The sequence below is a fragment of the Artemia franciscana genome, chromosome 4 (assembly GCF_032884065.1).
Source record: "Artemia franciscana chromosome 4, ASM3288406v1, whole genome shotgun sequence".
NCBI lineage: Eukaryota > Metazoa > Arthropoda > Branchiopoda > Anostraca > Artemiidae > Artemia > Artemia franciscana.
In genome coordinates this window covers 7,663,677-7,685,359 of record NC_088866.1, presented here as the reverse complement: position 1 = coordinate 7,685,359, position 21,683 = coordinate 7,663,677, and the positions used below count along the sequence as shown (strand labels likewise).

General features: G+C 33.7%; 3 protein-coding genes across 8 annotated transcripts in view; 1 reads left to right on the top strand and 2 right to left on the bottom strand.

Annotated features, from left to right (window-relative positions):
• The window catches only part of LOC136025934 (uncharacterized), an 81,483-nt gene extending 70,143 nt beyond the window's left edge, over window positions 1–11,340 (bottom strand). The window contains exon 1 of the mRNA XM_065702022.1: window positions 11,319–11,340. The gene's annotated coding sequence lies outside the window, so the exon portion shown is untranslated. The remainder of the gene's footprint in view (window positions 1–11,318) is intronic.
• LOC136025935 (uncharacterized) overlaps window positions 1–11,640 on the bottom strand; it is an 18,384-nt gene extending 6,744 nt beyond the window's left edge. Inside the window, exon 1 of one of the 6 annotated variants that reach the window (XM_065702024.1) lies at window positions 11,476–11,640. The gene's annotated coding sequence lies outside the window, so the exon portion shown is untranslated. Of the gene's footprint in view, window positions 1–2,009; window positions 2,153–3,731; window positions 3,753–4,476; window positions 4,610–11,152; window positions 11,334–11,475 lie in introns of those variants that run through there. The other 5 variants (XM_065702028.1, XM_065702025.1, XM_065702026.1 and 2 more) reach the window with 5 other exon arrangements.
• Window positions 11,354–21,683, top strand: LOC136025936 (matrix-remodeling-associated protein 7-like). The gene is made up of 2 exons (XM_065702031.1): window positions 11,354–11,768; window positions 21,470–21,683. The coding sequence occupies exons 1-2, from the start codon at window positions 11,461–11,463 to the stop codon at window positions 21,579–21,581; spliced, it is 420 nt and encodes a 139-aa protein (XP_065558103.1). The 5' UTR covers window positions 11,354–11,460; the 3' UTR covers window positions 21,582–21,683.

The window sequence follows — 21,683 nt, the reverse complement described above, 5'->3', positions numbered from 1 at the left end:
ACGATTTAGTGTAAAGAGCGAGGCATTAACGAGGGTACAAACCCCCTCGTATACATAATAAAAATATAAGGTTATGAAAGTTTGTTACGTAAGTTAATTCTTAAGTTACGTATATTTTTTACTAATAAAAACGTTCGTTAAAAATTAAAAGTTCTAGTTGCCTTTTTAAGTAACCGAAAAATTGGAGGGCAACTAGGCCTCCTTCTCCACCCCTTATTTCTCAAAATTGTCTGATCAAAACTAAGAGAAAGCCATTTAGCCAAAAAAAGAATTAATATACATATTTCATTTTAATAATTTTTGTGCGGAGAGCCAAAACCAAACATGCATTAATTCAAAAACGTTCAGAAATTAAATAAAAAAAAACTAATTTTTTTTAGCTGAAAGTAAGGAGCGACATTAAAACTTAAAACGAACAGAAATTACTCCGTATATGAAATGAGTTGTCCCCTCCGCAGTCCCTCGCTCTTTACGCTAAAGTTTGACTCTGCCACAATTCTACTTTTTAAAACAATTTAAAGCTTTAGCGTAAAGAGCGAGGGATTGCGGAGGGGACAACTCATTTCATATACGGAGTAATTTCTGTTCGTTTTAAGTTTTAATGTCGCTCCTTACTTTCAGCTAAAAAAAATTAGTTTTTTTTTATTTAATGATATACAAGATTGCGTCTCACGTTAGCAAAAGCCTCCCCATATCTTTCACGCCAAACAACTTGATGAGGGGCTTCGAGAAGACAGGGATTCAACTTTACAAGCCAGACATCTTTACAGAAAAGTATTTTCTAACCTCTGCTGTAAGTGACAGACCTGTACCAGATGCTCTGAATCCAGTTGAACCTGGAAACAACTTGGCCAAAACCCCAAGTACAAGTGGGCCTGAACAATCGTCTAAACCCATTTCAGTTCCTGTGATGCCAGAACAAGTTCAGCCATACCCTAAAGCCAAGCTGCATGAACTGTGTGACAGAGGCAAGAAGAAAGGCTCTACAAAGATTCTTACTGATACTCCTGTGAAAAGACAAATTGAAGAACAAGAAGCCAAAATAAAAGATAAGAAAGCATGGGGTGACAGGGCTATAGGAAAAGTTGGGACTGAAAGCAAAAAAAGACCAGGCAATGAAAAAGCTATTTGTGGATTCAGAAGGAAGTGATGATGGAAAAATGATTCTTGATAATAGTGATGACCCGATGAAACTAGGTGAATCAGAAGATGAAAGTGAGAAAGAAGAAGAGGTCTTTGACAGTGTTTCTACAGGAGATTTTTTTGTTTAAGTTGTTTACGAAGTACAGTATTTTCCTGGGTCTGTCAAAGATAAAAACGAGAACAGTGTCAGAGTGAGTGTCATGTGCTTGGTAGGTCTAACAAAGTGGAAGTACCTGGACCAATAACTCAATATTTTATCCAAGGGAAGACATTTTGAAAAAAAGTTGTCACCTCCTACCCCAGCACCCAGTACAGCTTTCAGAGCAGCGTCATACTTTGTGTTTGCTGACTGGTATTCTATTCTTGTGTCTGATATATTTTTACTTTTAAAGTCAAATTTGTAATGTAGTTTTTATATAATGAATAGTTGAAGTTTTCTACCAATGCATGAATCTTTTTACTATGTCCCAGAGTATACCACCTTGTGTCCCAAGATATACCACCCCGGTACTTAGTGGGACAAATGGTATAAGCAGGGATACCCGCCTTTTATGGTGTAAGCAGGGACACCCACAGTTTATGTAGCAGTTCCAGGGCTTTCATTTGAGCCATAAACCATTTTTCTACTCCAATGTTAACCATGCATTCTGGAGGTTTTCCAAAATCCGTCCCTGCATATACCACTCTCCCTTATGGCCTAGGCCAAAAAAATATGTCATCAATATCGTTTTTTTTTCGTTTTTCAATATGCCTTTAAAGTATTTTTTTTTTAGATTTGAAGTATAATCAGAATTGTTCATTAATAAATTAAATCCTCCTTTTACTTTTCTACTATTTTTTCTCAAGGTTAATAATTGTTGTTTTACCTCTTCAAGTTCTTGGTGCTTGAAAACTGCTGAATTGAAACCACAAGGGTGAGTAATGAGTGGCGAAACCTGCTCAAAATTGAGGTCTTTAAACTTAAATACAGTGCTAGTACTTGCTCTAAAATCAATGTGCTTAGGATAACCTAAAGAATATTTGGATTTTACTCCATCTTTCCCATTAAATATAAGCATCAGGAAAACTTAGACTGTGTATTATCTTTCATGTTACTTTTAAATCTACCTTGGCTATACTTTCCCAGTGCATTTTTCTTCTATTAAAAGTGTTGCTTGTTTTAGTATATCATATCCAATTAGCATACCCATTGTAAAATAATCACCAACTGATTTACTTAGATGTTGATAAGTGCATTTGTTATGATTTATATTTGTATTTTTTACAGAAAAATCACTTATTTGGATTAAAACATATTAATTTATATTTAGTTTTATTTTTCAGCTTTCTCAGCTCTTCAAAAACATTGTAAGGGTATTTTTTAAATTTGAAGTTAACTTAAATTCTTTCCCAAAGTTTACTCATCTTTAAATTATACAAATAAAAAAAGCTCCACCAACTTGTCCAAAAAAAAACTCTTCTCTTGATATGCAAAAGCACGTTCAACAGTAAATATAATGTTTGTTGTAGTCGACTTTTTTGGAAGTTTTAAAGCATTAAGTTTATTTTTAAATATTTTAAGAAATTTATGTGCGTATAAATCAGCTAAAGGTAGGCATAAAAAAAATTTATAAGCCAAGCTTTCTCCAAAGGAAAAACATTCATCTACATCTTTTACGTAAGGTTTGTATTCCTCATACCTTGAAATTAAATAAAAAATTGCAGAAAAAAGTAAAATTCTACTTCACTTTGCTCAGAAACTCGAAAAAAGCAAGACAAATCTCCAAAATCTGAAACAGTTATGTCTACATATTCAAAACCATGCTCATTAAAAGTCCAAACTCTTCTAGAAACAATTCACCTCCTAAACCACCTTTGGGCTTACCATTGTTAGCATTACAACCAACACAGTTAAACATGGGTTGAAATAACCTTATGGTTGTAGAATCTATGGCATATACTTTTTTATCAATGAGTAGTTTTTTATGGCAGTCCAATAATTCTGGAAAATATTTTTTCACAAGCACATTGTAAATATCTTCAAAAACAAGGTACTCTCTTCTTTTATTAGTGTCAGAAATAGTGCTTCGTCTTGGCCTGTAATTAAACTTACAATGTATTCCTATGTTTAAGGGGTTACTCAAAACAAATGAAAGCTTACAGGGGGTTAATTTTTTTTGTATTACTTTTTTAGTGTGTTCTGTATGTATTTCTTGTGTATTTATTTTAATAAACCCTGATATTGAATCAAAAAAGGAAAAAATCAAATGGTTTATTTTTTTACTGTAACTTACTATATCTGAGGCAAGTTCTTGTAAAGAGTTGCAACCAGAGGTCACACCATAAAACATTATTATTAAGAGCTGAAACGTAGTGAAACGTTTACAATAGCAACCACTGTTATGTTTATTAGAGGCAGGAGTGTTGAGTTGATGGATCAATCAAATTTATCATCTTACTGAAGATTGGCTGCCCAAGAAATTTAATACTTTTATTCATAGCTGAATTATTTGAAAGTTAATACAGCTGTATACAGAAATTCCTCAATTATTGAGGGATTTTTTATTGAACACTAATGATTTCATATAGAATTTGTTAGGTAGTTTTACCTTGTTTTATCATAGTCATCTGTCCAGAATCACAATGGAATAACATAAGTCCAATAATTTTCTCTAATTAAATTAATAGATTGATTACTGTTTCCCATGTACCACCAGGAAAAGAAAGAAAGCCAGTGGGTTCAGACTTTATTTGGCCAGTCCTCAGTAGAATGTCAAACCCCTCATTATCTTTGATTCCTCAGCACCAACAATCTTGTTGCTGAAAATTTTTATTTTGTTCAACTTAAATTTCCAATCCTGCGTCTTTGATAGCTTTCTTTAAATCAAGCACTGTAGTATAGGGAATGTCAGTATTCAAGTCAATATCTCAGTCAGATATAAATGATTCTATTGTTGGATCATTCTTTTTGTCATCAAGTTTTTTTAGTGGCATTGCATAAATACTATTTGTCATTTAATTCTTTAATGTTTTACATTGGTTTTGGTTATACATAGTTCGAGATTTCAAATTTAAATCCAATATATTGTTTGTTTGGTGATTAACAGGTTTCATATCTTGCTGAATTTATGGTTTTGGTCATTTCATTCAGAATTTCTTTCTATTCTCATTTTTGTCATTTTTTTATAGATGTGCTACAACAGCCCATTCAGTGTTAACCCATTGGTTAAGTGAATGCTTGGTTATTATCTGCCGTTTTTTTTATTTTTAGTAAAAGTCACAATAAAATTGTCATTCTTCTGTTTTAGAATTTTATGCTAGAAATATTATTCTGCTATGTTAAAATTTACTTACTTTCAGATGCGATTTGGAAAACGAATTCATAATCGCCCCAAAGTCAATTCCAGGTTGGCAAAACTAGGGTCGTCCCCAAGTTTATGTCCAAATTCATTTTTGGTTATATTGTATTAACAGTCCATAACACCAGAATTTTCAAGTTCTAGAATCCTAAACAGAAAAGTCTTCACTTGTGACTTTAGGAGTCACAGGAAATAGTTTTATAAAAAGACTTTGGATTAACTAGCCTTTTATGGTTAAGTTGTCAGACTTTTTATATTCTCTAATTAACCAGTTATCTCTGTTTGCAGATAAATTGATTGGCAATTTGTCTGCAACAAATATTGTTAGAACTTTCATGTCAGATAAACCTTTTGGAATTTTTTCAATACTGTCTAAGCATAATTGAAATAGAGGTCTCATTAAATTCCCTTTTTATCTTTTGGAACTTCTTCATCTTCTTTGAATCAATAAACTTTTCCAATCCAACTTTTGAAAGTCAAATGTGTTGGCTTAAAACCACCTATAACAAGTTCAGCTGCCTTCCTTACAATTTGCATTTTTTTATGTTTTTCATTCATTTGTTTTCAACATGGTTTTGTATATACACTGTTTTGCTTTTACTTTATTTTATGTTTTTCCAAGTCTCTATAGCCCAGTCTTTATCTTTTTCATTATCAAAATATAAAGTCCTCTGAATTACTTGATTATTGACAATTGTCAAACCATTAATTGTTGCTTAATGTTCTTTTTGTAATTTGGACTTGTTGTTCTGACTATTCCAAATTGCTAATAGTAAAGATTTATCTCCTGTTGTAAAATACAAATCTCTGCTTTCTTCTTTTTAATATTCAAATAAATTATTTACAGTAATATCCCAACTATCTGTCAATGGGATTGTTGTCAAATAATCATCTTCTAATTTAAAATTGTGTACTGAGTTCCAGTCTGATTTTTTTATTTAGATTTTTGCTCAAAAACAGAACCAACCTCTTTTAACAAGAAGTTTGTGATTGAAGGGCCAATCTTCAGAATTGTAAGATTGTAAATCCCAGTTTTATTAGAATTATCTGTATTATCTAGACTTTCAAATCCAGAAAAAAATCCTCTAATCACTGTCTCTGGGGTGACTTCTCTTCTCTCAAAACATCAGGTAGTGCCCAGAGAACCACTCCCATGTGAGAAAAAAGTACAGACTACATGGGCTGATAACATAATTTGTCATGTTTTTTGAACTTCCAATTCAACCTTTCAGTGCAATCTTCTTAGACCTAGTAGTACAGAAAAAGCTGATATTGTAGATTGAAAAAACCTTCTTAGTTCATAGTTTAGGACCTTTAATTATTTCTGAAAATACTATTTACCTGGCATAAGTGCTTTTTAAGAAAGCAAAAAGCTTATCTTCTAGAATTTTACCAACTATTGGAGTTAGGCTATAAACCTGCCTTTTGATGGTATCTTCTAACATAAAAATACTGAAGGAGCAGAGATAAGAGCTTGAAACATATAAGAAAATGTAACTTTGACTCCAAATTCATTCTTGAGCCTTTTATTCTCCCAAAACCCAACTGCTTTCTAAGATAATATAAACCCTCAGCCTATTATCTAAAATTTTACTGTGGCATTTCTAAATTTTGCCAACCTGGCTCTACTGTTTATCCTAACATCTTTTTAATAAAAAAAATACTTTTAATACAATAATTCTTTAACCTATTGCCTATATCATCAGAGAACCACCAGTAAATTTATCTTGTGGAGAAATCAGAAAGGATAAAAACAGTTTTAGGTCTCCTGTTTTATTTCCTATTCAATGTTCTTTCTTTATACAATCATTATGACTAAAATAATTATATCACAGTCCCCCCTGCCCATAATTCCTGAATATAACCCCAGATTATAGACAATAGTTTGCTGATTTTTTTTTTGGTTTTCATTCTTTTTGGTAACTCCTTTTTGAGATTTTTCCATCAGATTTACTTTTATGAAGATACTTTAATTATGAGAGTGGCAGCCTACTTTTCAATTCTCTATCAAAATATAATTTTGCCTACCATAAGAATCATGCTCCTCCCTCTAATGGGATGAAATATAGAACTAGAATATTTGCAAAACTTTACAAGTAAACATTACAATAACAAACTCTTACTTAATAATATACAGTGGATTTGTATTAGGCTATGCCAAATCACATTCTCAGGGCTCATTTTATGTTAACCAAATTGTTCAGAAACTTGTATTTAGTCTTTGGTAATTTCAAAACCTCTTTCCATGGCAATAAATAAAAGTTCTAACCAAGATAAACCTTTTGTCAGATATTGATTATAATAGTCCCAAAATATACTGGATATTTTTATCCCATGTACAGTGACTGTCATCAGATGAAATACTAACTAATTAAATGCTAAAGTTATAAAATTTAGCATTTCTAAGAATAGAAGGACTAAAATTCTAGTTTTATAATGGTGTTTCTGCTGATAACAGTCACTGTATGGTATATTTGATCAAAATATGTAGTATATTTTGGGATTACTATTGTAACTGTTGAATAAAAGGACTTATCCTTATTTGACCATCTATTTATCATCTTGTATTTAGTCAATGGTTGCATCTAGCCCTATATGGTGTAGGAGTGACACATTATTGTCATGGTAGGAAGGAATATATTTGAGGAGAATAGTTAAGGGAAAATCTACTCTTTGGTTAGAGTGGTGATTTCTTTAAGGGGGGAGCCCACTTTCCACCACCTGATGTAGTCTATATCTCAGAATGCTGTGTGCTGTACTGTTCTGCTAAACTTGGGCCACTGTTTCTGTTACATTTTTGCCATGTGCCAGGTTGTGTACATGATTTCCGAAAGTAAGTACCCATGGCTTCCTTTGTGGATAGAATTTTCTTGTATGCTTACCATTTATCATTAACAGTTGAGGCACTGGTCCTGTATATGATCATATATAAAAAATGTAACAACTTTAAAACATTCTAGAACACTAGCTCCAAAAAGTCAGCTTTGTTTCACCTTATCACTAGTCACTTTAGTATTGTAAATTATTGCTACTTTATAGTAGCAATACTTTTTTTAAATTAGGGATGAGTAATCAAGGGGCAGGAAGAGCAAGGCTGTTGTAAAATATAATGGCCTTAAATAAAGTGGGCTATATTATTTTTTTTATTAGAGGCAATGTTTAGTTCAAAACAACTTTTAGGATAAGTTATTTTAGAGTTCTGAAAGCGGTTTTCAGTATTTTGTTGGGTTTTCCTATAGATATTTATAGACAAAGACCATTACCAAAGTTATTTTATTATACCAAATTGAAAAGAAAACAGTAGAGATTTTGTTGTTCATATTATTGACTTTGCTAATAAAGAGAACATACCACTAAATGCCTTTTTGGTAAATTTATAGCAAAACATATAACTGGCTTTTGTATAAAGTGAATATATAACTTGATGCCTTTTTGTATGCTCTTTATAAATATAATAATTGCACCTACCTTAAATTCAGATTTAAGCACATTTTAACCAAACCTAACCTTATCATAAATAATTTTAGCACTGAGAAAATGTAGTATTATTTTGTCAAAAACAGTGTGGAGAAAACATAGATTATTTTGTCCGAAATAATGGATAACTCTTAATTTAGTTGAAAATTTGTCATTTTTAAGAGCTTAAACTTTGGATTTGTGGTAGAGGCAATTATTATATTTGTAAAGGACATAAAAAAGGCATCAAGTGGTATGTTTGCTTTATTGGTATGTCAGTTATATGAACTGTCATAATTTCTTTTTGAAAATTCATCATTTTTATGAGCTAAAAAAGTGCTTGAATCTCAATTTAAGGTAGGGGCATATGCCCTAATATATATATATATATATATATATATATATATATATATATATATATATATATATATATATATATATATACCAATTCTGGATATATATTTGCACATGAGGGAGGGGGGCAGAATTTAAACTTACCTCTCATTTGCATCTGAAATAAAATTTACCCAGTCCTCCTCCAATGTGCAAACATATACCCTGAATTAGATACAGAGGGGCAGGGGTAAAATTCATCTGCAGCAAAACGATGGTAAAATTCTAGTCAAATGACTTCTTGCTATCTTGGAAAGTTGTTGGGCTAGTGAATTGAAACTTTCAGGGATGTGTCTACAGGCTAAAGTATATCCCGGGAAGTTATTTTTAGGTCCCTAACCATACCCCTTCCCCCTCTGTTTTTTACTGTTTTAAAAAGAAGAGTTGAGAGAAGGAGTCTAACTTTAGCGTAAAGAGCGGGGCGTTTATGAGGAAGCAGCCCCTTTCATATACGAAGTAATTTCTGTTCATTTTAAGTTTTAATGTCACTCCTTACTTTCAGTTAAAAAAAAACTTGTTTTTTCTATTTAATAATATTTAAAGCTCAATTTTTCGTGAGAAACCAGGAAAGGAAAAGATATAATTAATGGAAAAATCTAATACCTAAGAAAATGAGAATTTTGTCAGCCAGTAGCAAATTATGAAGACGAAAATCAAGCAAATATTTCGACAAGGACCTCTGAATAATGAAGTGTTTTCAAACAAAATGAAGTGGTGAGGGTTATCATGCATGTGTTGGGCCAAGGCAGAATCAAGATTCTCGGGCCTTTGGTGCAAACTATGACTTTGTCGATTGAATATTTGTGTTCCAACAACCCCTTCTCCAAGTCGTTGGCGTTTTACCAATATAGAAGATTTACCCCTTAAAATTTTAAAACTGGTATTTTTCACATTTCTAAATCTTTTTCATAGGGTGGTAACCAGGAAATTTTTAGGGGGAAAGGGTATTAAAGATATTTTTGAGGAATTAAAAAAAAAACTGAAACGCATGAGACTTGTTTATATTCACTTTGTTATGTTTTTACGAGTCGGAGAAAGGTTTCGGATGGGGTTCATACCCTCTAGCCCTCCTGGATACGGCTTGGTTTTTCCTAACCAATTTGAATTTAAAGGGAAAAGATTGTATTATATTTCCTCACAACCTCCCACATATTTACATTGCCATTAAAATAAACGGTCTTCTCAATATATGGACTCTACATTAATTACTCTTTTGAATACTGGATGACACATGGAAAGGTAATTACAAGTGACATAGCAATTCCCCAGGGAGCCGGAACAGCTTTCCTGGATCTGAAAGGAGCTTTTGATGAAGTTATAAGGTATTTTAGCATTCTTATTTTTAATATATCTGTGAAAAATTTATAATGACGGAAATATTGTTAAAGATTGCTAACAAATCCGTAAGATGTTTGTAAGTCTTCTTTGTGTTTGTTGAATTGAGAGGTCCCGCCTAAGACAGTGTCAAATCACAAAATTTAGAGAGGTGTAAAATGCGTTTTGAAAATATAGCGGGGGGGAATCTGTCATTCTTTTTCAAAGAAAACACAAATAAAGGCATTTTCAATGACAGTATTTTAAAAAAAATCTAGAGGGAGAGTATAGGGTGATTCCCTTGTCCCTCTTGTAATTGACTCCACTGGTCTCAGATTTCTGTTTTGCCTCTCTTCAGGTTTTTAAAAATTGCTATTGAGCCTTCTTGAAAAAATGGACTTTCTCTATGCCATTATGATTTAAAAGGTAGATGTTATTGATACACTTAAACATAGAAACTAACAAAGCTGTACCCAGGGGGTTGGCTACCAAGTTTCAACCCCACCCTGAATTTTTCAACTTGTAAAAAGTAACAAAATACATATAAACAAATCGTTCCATGTTTAGTACTTTTTTCACCCCTCCTCCACCCAACAAAAACTTGCATATGCCCTTGAACACACAAGAAATCTGAATAAATAAAAACAAACCTGAAAAGCCAATAAGAGAAAAAAAATTAACTAAAAAAGAACAGAAGACTTGCAGGGTTGCCATATTATAAAAACTAATTCTTGAATAATGAAATAGTTGAAGTTTTTATTTGGGCAACTGCCCTGTTGTAGCACCATAGTAATCACATATAGCTGGCACATTTGATATTACATCAATTAAAAAAAAAATTAAAAAAGCCTCTTCTTTGATAAATAAATATTGAAAGTTTTCATAGATTAACATAAAAAAAATTATATTGCATAAATAATTACTAAAAGAATTGCTAAGGATAACCTGCACTTAATCGTAATTTGGAGTGAGAAACCCCTTAAATTAACCCTGTTTAAAGGCTTAGATAAAATACTTCAAAACATTGTTATCTAAACTTGACAAGAGGGTTTGTTTAAATGCCTACATTCCAGTCTTAACTATACCATAAAAGGTAATAATTGTTTTTCAATGCTTGTGATCTAATTATGGAATATAGTAGCTTAAAAAACAGTGAAAAGTTGAATTTTTCTAAGGTAAACAAGTATTTACACTTTTAATAGTAATATAGGATCAAATTTGACCAAAATATAAGCTGTAATGCACAAAAAGCTGCGTTATATAGAAGAGGGGGAAGGGGTATAGTTAGGGACCTAAAAATAACTTCCCGGGATATACTTTAGCATGTAGACACATCCCTGAAAGTTTCAATTCGCTAGCCCAACAACTTTCCAAGATAGCAAGAAGTCAATGGACTAGAATTTTACCAAAACGATTATTATAAATTTGAAGAGCATAAAAAAGCATGGATTAGTATGTTCACTTTATTTGTAGGCCTAAGTAAATAATACAAATAGCAAAATATTTACCAAAGAAAAACAATCATAAGAAGCTTTTATATATAGCTAAGGGCTACCACCTAGGTTTTAGGTGGAAGGGCTGAATGCAATTGCATCAATAGACTAAAGTTATTGTTACAGGCTAAAGCATAGGCTAAGGATTCTATCCCATAGATCAATGTTAAGTTAGACCTACTGTAAATTTTCAAATTTAAACCACGTGCTGGAATTTTCAAACATGAAAATGCTGAAATTTTTATAGCCTAGTGAAAATCAAGAAAGTCAGTAAATATGTTTTCTTTCTGTTTCCAAGGTTACAATCTGTATATACATTAACAATGAGTATAAAATACCTCAGTGACTTTAGTTTATTGTCCTTTAACCTAGATACTTTCTTTATATTGTCGGTTGGAACATCCTTAGTGGTAATTGCAATTACATTCTTGCTAAGTACAAAATTCTCTAGATGGGGCTTTGAGCCAGATAAAAGCCGAAAATGTGAAGATGATCAGTATGTGGAGAAAAGTGAAGGAGAAACTCATTTAAAATCAGAAAAAGCTGCTTCACATCAAAGAGAGAGGATCGCTGACGCTTTGAACACTGTACGAGCTGGACTGACAGACGAACAATTAGAAACAGAACAACAGTAAGTTTAGCCTTTTTACAGTAATTTAACATATCAGGGAGCTACGGTCCCATCATTTCCTGCTCTTGACATTAAAGTTTAACTTTGTAGAACAACGCTTTGAGAAAAAAAAAACTTCTTTTAGGTGCATCTGCTGTTCAGTATAAAACAAACGTTCATTCTTCATGCGTGACTTGCTGTTTTACCCTGCTGTTCTGAGGTCCCAACACCAAAAGTTGAAAACCTTCCTAGGAAACACTCAAATTGATGGAATGCTGCGTTTATCAAGCTCTATTAATTTTTCAAAGTTTCTTGTTATAGGCCAGAAATAACCCCTGTCCCTTTAATGTTATTGTGATATCCGTCTTGTATTACTTGCCAAACCAAAATGTTGATGAACGAATGAATGAATGATTTAAACCTGTAGTGACTAAACTTGTACAGAGTATTAGAAAAACAAAAAAAAATCCAGTCTCTTTGTTTGATTCAAGTTTGCAAGAACAGTACATTGAGCCTCTTTAATACACCTCATAATATTGATATTCAAAATATCAGAGTAAGAAAACTCTTGTAATCTAAATTGCATTTCAGATCTTTCATTTTCAAAAAAATTACACTCAAAAAGATAATGATATAAAGTTTCTTCATCACCAAAATCACAAGTGGAACAATTAGTTTTATTAATTCTACATAAAAATGAATTTAGTTTACAGTGACCAGTAACAACTGTATCAGTTTATAATCAGGAGAAGTTTTTGTAATTTGAAGAAGGGCATTATAATCAGTAGAAACTGGAGAGACCAGGGCTTAACAGCTTGACAGAATATTTCATACCATTTCATATATAGGTTTATGCGTAAAGTTTTCCGAATTTCATTTATAGTATTAGAGAGGAAGAAAGAGAATTACGGAGTACATAATTTGCTTGTGAATCAGTATAATATGTATTTTCATTTAATTTATGGCTATTTAAATTATTCAGGGGTGGCCAATAATCAAGCCTCCCTCTCTTGTGATATTTAGTGAGAGTTATCTCTTTGGCTCTAAAGTCAATAGGAAGGCATTGTGCTAAAGCCATTATTGTCTCAGTTTTAGTGGATAAAAAAGCTTTGGAAATTAAAATCAGAGAAATTCTTTGGAAACACACTCATTTTTTTACAATTTTCTTTTTAATCAGCACTGACAACCAGACAGGTATTGTATACAAAATGGTGGATTGAATAGAAGCTTTATGTAACTTTCTTAGGGAAAATGGTTTAAGACCCCAAGTGGTTCTGGTGGCACATAACAATTTTGTTGAATATTGTCTGGTGACTTTTACCCTAATTTCAACATGGTCATTCAAAAGTAATTTCCTGTCCCAAATTAATCCCAAGTATCTTACTTCTATCACTTGTTGGTATTATATGACTTCAAAACTGAAGATTAATCTGTGAAATTTCTTTTTTCTTAGAGAAGATGATAGCTTCGCATTTATTAACATCAGATTGTAATTTATTTTATCTTCCCATTTTTCTATTAGTGTAAATACCTTTTTAGCTGTATGATCTAAGAAATTCGCATCTTTAGAAGATAGTGTTACGCAGATATTATCAGCATACGCTTGTATTGTACAGTCTTTCGGTAACTCTGAATGAATCAAATCGTGCATATTAATAGGCCATAAAAACAGAGAGAGTGTGCTTCCTTGTGGTCACGGTTTTTGAAGGATACGAGTTACATTATCAGCTTTATCACCATGAGAAACTGATCGATCTGATAGATAACTTTTAATCAGCATAACTAGAGGAGTGACACAGCCTAATTCTAATGACTTTTTTAAAATCCCAGGATGCCATCCATTGTCGAAGGCACCTTTGATATCAAAGAGAAGGCAAAGTGTGAATTTCTTCATCCTGTTATTTTCTTCCACAGGTTTGTCTTTGGCATCTACAGTTAATATGCCTTTAACAAATCAAAACTGGTCTTTAAAAATCCAGGCCTTATTAATTCTTAGATCATTCCAAATATATTGTAAGATTATTTCGAAAATCTTGCCAAAAGCTGGTAATAAGCTAATGGGTTCATAAGAAGATGGAAAAAAATTATTAGTTCTGCCCCGCCTAGGAATTACTGTGATTTTAGCATTTTTTCAGTCCCTAGGAAAGTACTTAATATTAAAACATACATTATATATTTTAAGCAAAGTGGGAGCTAAGACATGGACATTTTTTTACAACTACACTAACAATACCACCTAAGCTGGGAGCTTTCAGTGGTTTAAGAGAATTAATAGCATCTTGTAATGAACCAACTGTCGATAACTTCGAAGACCACACTGCCTTTCCATGACAAAAGTAAAACAGTTCAAAATAGGGATGATACCTTTTTATTGACAGTGAATAGATATAAAATTATTTAACTGGATATTTCGAACACATATATAGTGTTCATCATCAGCAGTAAAAATCAGAGCTTTACTGCTGATGATGAACACTGTATATGTGTTCGAAATATCCAGTTAAATACTTTTATATCTATTCACTGTCAATAAAAAGGTATCATCCCTATTTTGAACTGTTTTACTTTTGAACCAACTGTCATTGTCGACAATGTACCTCGGTTATTATCACATGCATATTCAACTTGACCTTGAATCTGGCGGTGATAAAAAGTTTCTATTGAGCGGTCATCAGTGGTAAACCATTTGGTGAAGAATACCTCACCAGTTTCCTGGTGTGATTTTGCGTACATACCGTCATATTTTGCAATGTGAATAGGGGATACTAGGGAGGGGTTAGACATATATTTTGTGTATTGTACTCCTGGGATATAAGCTACCTTTAACTTTACAAAAAAAAATTCCAATTTTCAAGTTTTGAATTTTTAATTTCATTCGAACACAGTCTTTTTTCCATTTTCATAGAATGATGAATTTTCTCAGTTGCGTGAATTTTAAATTTTCTTAATGCTCTTCTGTAATTTTGCTTTAATTCAGTTAGTTCTGGGGTCCACCATCTTGCATACTTGTTGAGAATGACGGGTTTTTTCTCAGGTATTGCAATTTTAATTCCGATTTGGATTATATTCGTAAGGCTTTCAACACATTTGTCAGTCCTTTTGTTTATTTTCGAGGGGCATGTAAAATGTGTCATCGATATTATTTAAAATATGTTTGCTAAGTGTATTCCAATCCTCTCTCTTTTGATTGAACCGTCGATCAGTCAAACTTCTGTTGACGGAGTCGTCAGTAGAACACCTTAGCTTTAAAGGAATATACCCGTGATCTGACCGACTGGGGCAAGTTAACATTTTGAAAATATAAATATCATGGGACAAACGATTACCGACAGCAGTTGCGTCCGGACTCGTAGTATTCATTCTGGTGTATGTTGCCACTGTCATATCATTTATGACAACTAGCGACCTACTTGCAAAAATATTCCAGTTCCGCTCCTCTTCCGTCCGTAATATTATTAGAAAGCCAAAGAGGACTTCCGGCATTAAGATCCCTGCCTAAAATTAATGCAGATGTATTTCTTACTGTCTCAATCGGATACAGCCATAAACCGGGATTTTCGTAAGAAGGAGGACAATAAGCTGACACAACTGTAAAGGTCTTTGCTTTCAGCGTATTTTTAACAAAAATTGCTGCTCAATAAAATCTTTTTGAAGGATCAAATTTGAAAAACACCTATAATTTGGTGGTACAGAGGAGACTTTTAAATTTTATTTACATATGGCTCTTTAGTAACCAAAACTAAAAAAAATGGAATTTTGATACCAATAGTTATATCAAAATAATCGCATTTTAATGTTGATTTTAAATATATAAGTTTCAGCAAGATCAGTTATACCCATCAAAAGTTACGAGCCTGAGAAAATTTGCATCATTTTAAAAAATAGGGGGAAACACCCCCTAAAAGTCATACAATCTTAACGAAAATCACGCCATCAGATTCAGCGTATCAGAGAACCTTTTTGTAGAAGTTTTAAGCTCCTATCTACAAAAATGTGTAATTTCGCATTTTTTGCCAGAAGACAAATCACGGATGCGTGTTTATTTGTTTGTTTTTTTGTTATTTTTTTCCCAGGGCTGATCGTATCGACTGAGTGGTCCTAGAATGTCGCGAAAGGGCTCATTCCAACGGAAATTAAAAGTTCTAGTTTTTTCTTTCAGTTTGATTATTACTGGGACAATTTCCATACTTTCTGCCTGTTTAAGCACTGAAATTGAGGAAGTTGTTTCTAAGTATCTCATTGTTAGACTTTTTTTTAGTTGATGATACCAATGACCATGAGGTCGATTCAATTTGCTATTCTCTTATGATTGAGCAATTGCCTAAAATTCCACCGACCAGAGGAAACAGCTCTCTTGATGTCAAGAGAGGCTGCTGGTAACTCTTAAGGCTGCTCAATCCTGCTACAACTAAAAGGTCAAACAGCTGTTTAAAAAATTAGTTTCCAGAAATTAAAAATGTGGGTAGGAGGAGACTTGACCAGATAAACTTAAACCTACCTGAACCCCCAAAGTTAATGCCGATAGCCTTAACAGGTGACTTGCTTCTACTGTCCAACGTCTTCAGATATTGTCTTATCAATTACCCATTGATCATCTTGTCTATTACAATCCTTTATTTTTCCTTTGGAGATTAAAAGAAGAATTGAGATATTAAGGAAACTATGTCTGCATAACTACGGAAAATTTTCACAAATATGGAAACAGGGTGTTATAACCCCGTTATCAAATAGAGATGGAAAAACTGGGTTCGGAGGTGTTTGCCCTCTCCCTTTCACTCCTATCTTCTCAGAACTTTATGAAAAATTAGTTGTAGTTTCGCAAAAGGAACAAATCTCTTACCAAACTGAGGCAATTTGGGAATCTTAAATCCACTCCAACTTCGATCACCTTGTTAATCTAGTGAATATCTTTGGAAAAGTCTTGAAAAACCTAAAAATTTGCTAAACTTAATTTTCATTGATCTCCAAAAACTATTGGATTTTTGGAATCACAATATGCTTTTAATTCTTCCCTGTTAAAATTAGTGACAGTACTAAAAGGATTAAAAATAATAAGGCCTCAGGTACTGATAGCTTTTCAAATCACTTTTTAAATACGGTGTTTGTGAAGTCCAACAAGTTGTTGAAGATTATGACTATTATTTCTGAGAAATGGGTAGTTTCTAGCGACTTTTGAAAAACTTTCTTTAAAACCCTCTATATGAAAGGTGATAAGTATGGTAATTATAGAGGCATTAACTTGGCATCTGTAGGAAGCATATTGCTTAGTATACGGATGCTTTTTAAACTTAGATATTCTGTATACAAAGTTCTAAGAGAAAAACAGTGCGGTTTTGAAAAGGGTTGAGGATGTATCGACCAAATTTTCATTCTTAGATTATTGGAGAAGTCCCTGAGTTATCACACCCCTTTAGTCCTCAGTTTTATAGATTATGAGCAAGCGTTTAATACAGCTGATAAAAGAGTTTTAACAAAGGTTTTATGGCGAGGGGCTTTGAATAAGGGGCTTAGGTCTCTAGGTAAAGGTACAGAGAGAGGTGCAGACTCTCTAGAACCAAACATCTTAATAAAATATGTGGAATTTTTACATTCCTTATTTTATGCTCCTGTCCAACATACTCATCATTTGTTACCCTCACATAGTATCCTACCCTAGCCCTGAAGGATCCATATAAGTGCAGATGTAACTTGTTGGAAATAAACCAGTTTTGATATCATCAGTGGAAGCCCAAATTCAGCCAAGTTCCCGTGGCTATAGCTCTTTTGGTTCGAGAGTTAATTGGTCTATTGCAGAAAAGCTGATTCCTTATAGAATATTGTATACCAGATAAATACATTAAGATGATTATTGATATTGGCAAGAATAACATTGCTTGCTGCTAAGGTAGGAAATGAGGTTAGTAGTTGGTTTTGTATTGAATCAGAAGTTAAGTGTGGTTGCCTTCTAACCTCATTTATGTGGATCAATTTGATGGCCTTTGTCCCAAAGGACACGGCAAAGGATATGTGAGAGCACGTAACCAAATGGGGAATCAAACTCTTCTTGGGTTAGATTATACTGATGTTTGGGTGTTCTAGATGAAAACCCTTGCAAAATGAATGAATTTTTGGAGTTTTGAGTGTCGACGGTGCAAGAATGGGTTTGAAACTTAATTTTGAAAAGACTAAGTTGCTAAGAATAGGAAGGAGTGAAGGTAAAGAAGTGATGGTGGATAAGGAGAAGATCGATCAAGGATGTTACAGGTAGAACAGCCAAGGCCCAGGTTTTTGTTTTTTGCATATAGCGTTACTTCAACTCTGCCTTTCAACCATAGTAGAACTGAATGTACAAAATCTACGTTTTGTCGAACAAAGGGTTGTTTTCATAAGAATGAGAGGTGGACATGAGTTCAATTCTTATCCTCGTGAAAAGTGCCATATGGTTCTGAAATGTAGGCGCTCTGAAAGATAGAGGAGGATTTGTTAGATTTTTTTTTAGGGGAATTGTGTACGGATTGTTTTCAGTAACAAGTTGTACGACAGATAAATGTGTGTAATATAAACCTCCAATTGAAGCATTTTTATGGTACCAATCAATTTGGTGCTTTTGCTCATCTATCCTCAGTTTCTCAAGCTTCTAGCCCGTATTAATGTCATCATATAGCCAATGAGCACTCGGATACCTGACCTTTTTTTAACATCGGAAGATATGGCACTTAAACATCTGTATTATGCACTTTTTGTCTGTGAGCTGAACAGAAAACGCTGTTCAATCCCGCTTTCTGGGGTCACCATGAGAGAATGGTTGGGATGTATAGGACATGTTTTGTGGATGAACAATGACAGATTGCAAAAGATTGTCCTTTTCAGTCCACCATTTAGAGCCAAACGAAAATAAGTTAGTTTCAAAATCTTGCAAGGATGAGGAGCATAAATAGCAGTTTGACCTCAGGTTCAGTTTAAAATGGCAGAAAATGAGATTTTGAATAGGTGCTATCTATTCTGTTACGTAGCAATCAGGTGCGTAGCTCCATCTTTTTTTGGGTAGGGGGCAAGAGGGGTCCATATCTGGATAGTCAAGGGGCATGGGCTATGTAATAATTTTTTCCCCAAATTATCTGTAGACAACTCCCCCCCCCCAAAAAAAAAAAAAAAACAAACGTCATCCGTATTAGTAACGTATATACATGTGTTCATTTTTCTTCAAATGACAGGCAAGAAAACTTTCAAAGTTAATAGTCCTCTCAGAAATTGACAGTTATTGGTTTGTGTCTTGAGTTCAACATTGATGAAATTTGGCGTTTAGACTAGATCTACGTCGCATGGGCAACGTAAGGTGTTGCGGCAACCTTTGTTCGGCTTCGCCGAGTAAAGTGTTGCGAGAGCAACACTTTGGTTTTGTTTCCTCGCTTCGATTAAACGCTGAAGTTGCTAATCTGTAAGGTTCTTAAAAAAATACTAGGTACGCCAACTCGTAAAAGTTGTAAACCCCTCATTGTAACTAGCAAAAGTTGCAAACCTCTCATTGCTGAAGACGATTGTAGTCTAACAGCATATTATTACTTGAAAGTCCCCTACATGTCTTACCACTGGAACCAAATTGGTCTTACCATCAAATACACCGGAAACAAATAATAGGTACACCAACTAGCAAAAGTTGCGAACTCCTCAGTGCCAAAGATGATTATGAGCCAACAGCCGACTGTTGCTTAAAACTCCCCTATATGTCTCACAATTGGTATCGGCCTATTTTTGGTTTCAGTGTACCTTACTACTGAAGTTGTCAACCCCTTTAAACTTTCAAACTGGTATATCTCATGAAGATATTTTTCTACCAAAAAAATGGACGATATATACTTTGATCAGCTCATCAAGAACTATTGACTGCCGTCTTAGTTCAAAAGTTGACTTTTTTTGCCCTAGGCCAAGTTTCTAACGTCATCATTTAAGTTCAAGTTCTAATTATTTCATAAAATAACAATAACAAAAACAATATCCCAAAGGGCTCAATGGCCAGTTATTCGGGAAACGGCATACAATAAATAACGAATCTTAAAACTTGTCATAAACATACTAACCAACATCTAAATATAAATATATAAGGAAAAGAAATCAACTCACCGGCAGTCTCCACGAAACAGCAACCCTCACATCACCCGACAATAAATAAAAATTAAAATTATCTACGTCATCGAGGATACAACACCAAAAAAACAACAACCCAAAAAAGAAAAGAAAATAAACCATAAAAAACATTTAATAAGAAACTTTTCATCTGTTTCTTAAAGGAGCCAAGTGTTCGTGACTGCCGGATCTCAGCGAGAACCAAGTTCCAAGTACGTCTCACAGTCACAGCCAGGCCGAAGTCTGAACGAACCGAGGGACTAGCTGGAATCATCACATCCTCCGGGTTACGAACCATATACAAATTTACTTCCCCTACTAGTTTGAGCAGTCCCGAAAAACAACATGGGAGATCTCCCTGGAAGTATTGATATGCCAACGATGATAGAGATAAAACATAAATATCTTTAATCTTGAGGAGGTCAAAAGCAGTGTGTGTAGCCGACTGGAGAATTCTTGCCGCTTTCTCATGAAGATGGTGAATAGGAGCAAAGGAGCAAAAAATAAACTCTAACTTCTTTAGCAATTAGAGAATTTTTAAAGTTTAAGAGGCTCTGATAGAATTTCCGTGTCGGCCTGTTTTTGTTTTCAGTTTGTATCTTACTAGCAAAGTTGTCAACCCCTTTACACTTTCAAACTGGTATATCTCCTGAAGGAATTTTTCCACCAAAAAATGGATGACATATACTTTGATCAGCTTATCAAGAGCTATCGACTGCCGTCGAAAAAAATCTATCGGTCTTAGTTCAAAAGTTGACTTTTTTGCCGTTGGCCAAGTTTCTGACGTCATCACTTAGAAAGGAGCAAAGGATAAACTATAATTTCTTTAGCAATGAGAGAACTTTTAAAGTTTAAGACGCACGTCTGATACCATTTCTCTACCGCAATCCCAAGTGCAAAAACCGAATGATAAACTCAGCTGAAATCACGAACAGAAATGGGTAGAAACAATAGATTTTTTGCCCCAGGCAAGAGTTCTACGAAGCTTTCCAAAATGCAAAGTCATATTCATCAATCCGGCCTAAGGTCCACACTTTCCTTAAAAACCGCAGAAGTTAGACCCTTACCACTTTCTAGGAATAAGCTGAAATCGGGGTTCTAAAAAAAAGTGTTGCTCTCAACACACAATAAATTACATTAAGACAATTTTGAGTACGACATGCCAAATTTGAGTGTATGACAGACTCAGCTTGGTCCCATTCAGTATGGTTGCCATAGAAGAACAACTCAGGTAGCTTGGGTTTACCCAATTGATAAAAAAAAAGTTCATACCATAGAGTAATTCCACTGAGTAGCCAACATATAGGCAAGAGAATGACTAAGATTCCAAGATTTGCTTGAGATGAGACTATAGAAGCAAATTAATTTGTCTGGAACTTTCGTGGAAGATGACTACAAAGGAAAGCATAAAAAACAGGTAGGAGCAGTAAGTCAGTCTAAGGGTGTCTAGCTTACAACAATTAGGACCCCACCCTGTTAAATGGTTCCAAATACATCCTCCCTGCCAGAAAAAAACGTATGCATAAAAATGGCGACTCGTACAATTGGAATGAATGGTCGACAAGACGTTGCTAGTAGGCTTTTATTTTCCTCTAATGATAGTTTTGTTTCTTTTTCAGAATACGAAAGCAACAGCTAGAAGCAATTTTTTCACTACTAAGGAATAATGAAGAAAAATTTGGACCAGTTTCCAAAGATGAAATAGAAGACCAACTACGTCTTTATCAGTAACATTTTCCATTCCTGTTCGTATTTAATTCTATGATTTGATAATTTGGTTTCATATTCAATTTTGAGAAATTCTTTAATAAACTCTCTAAATCAACCAAAAAA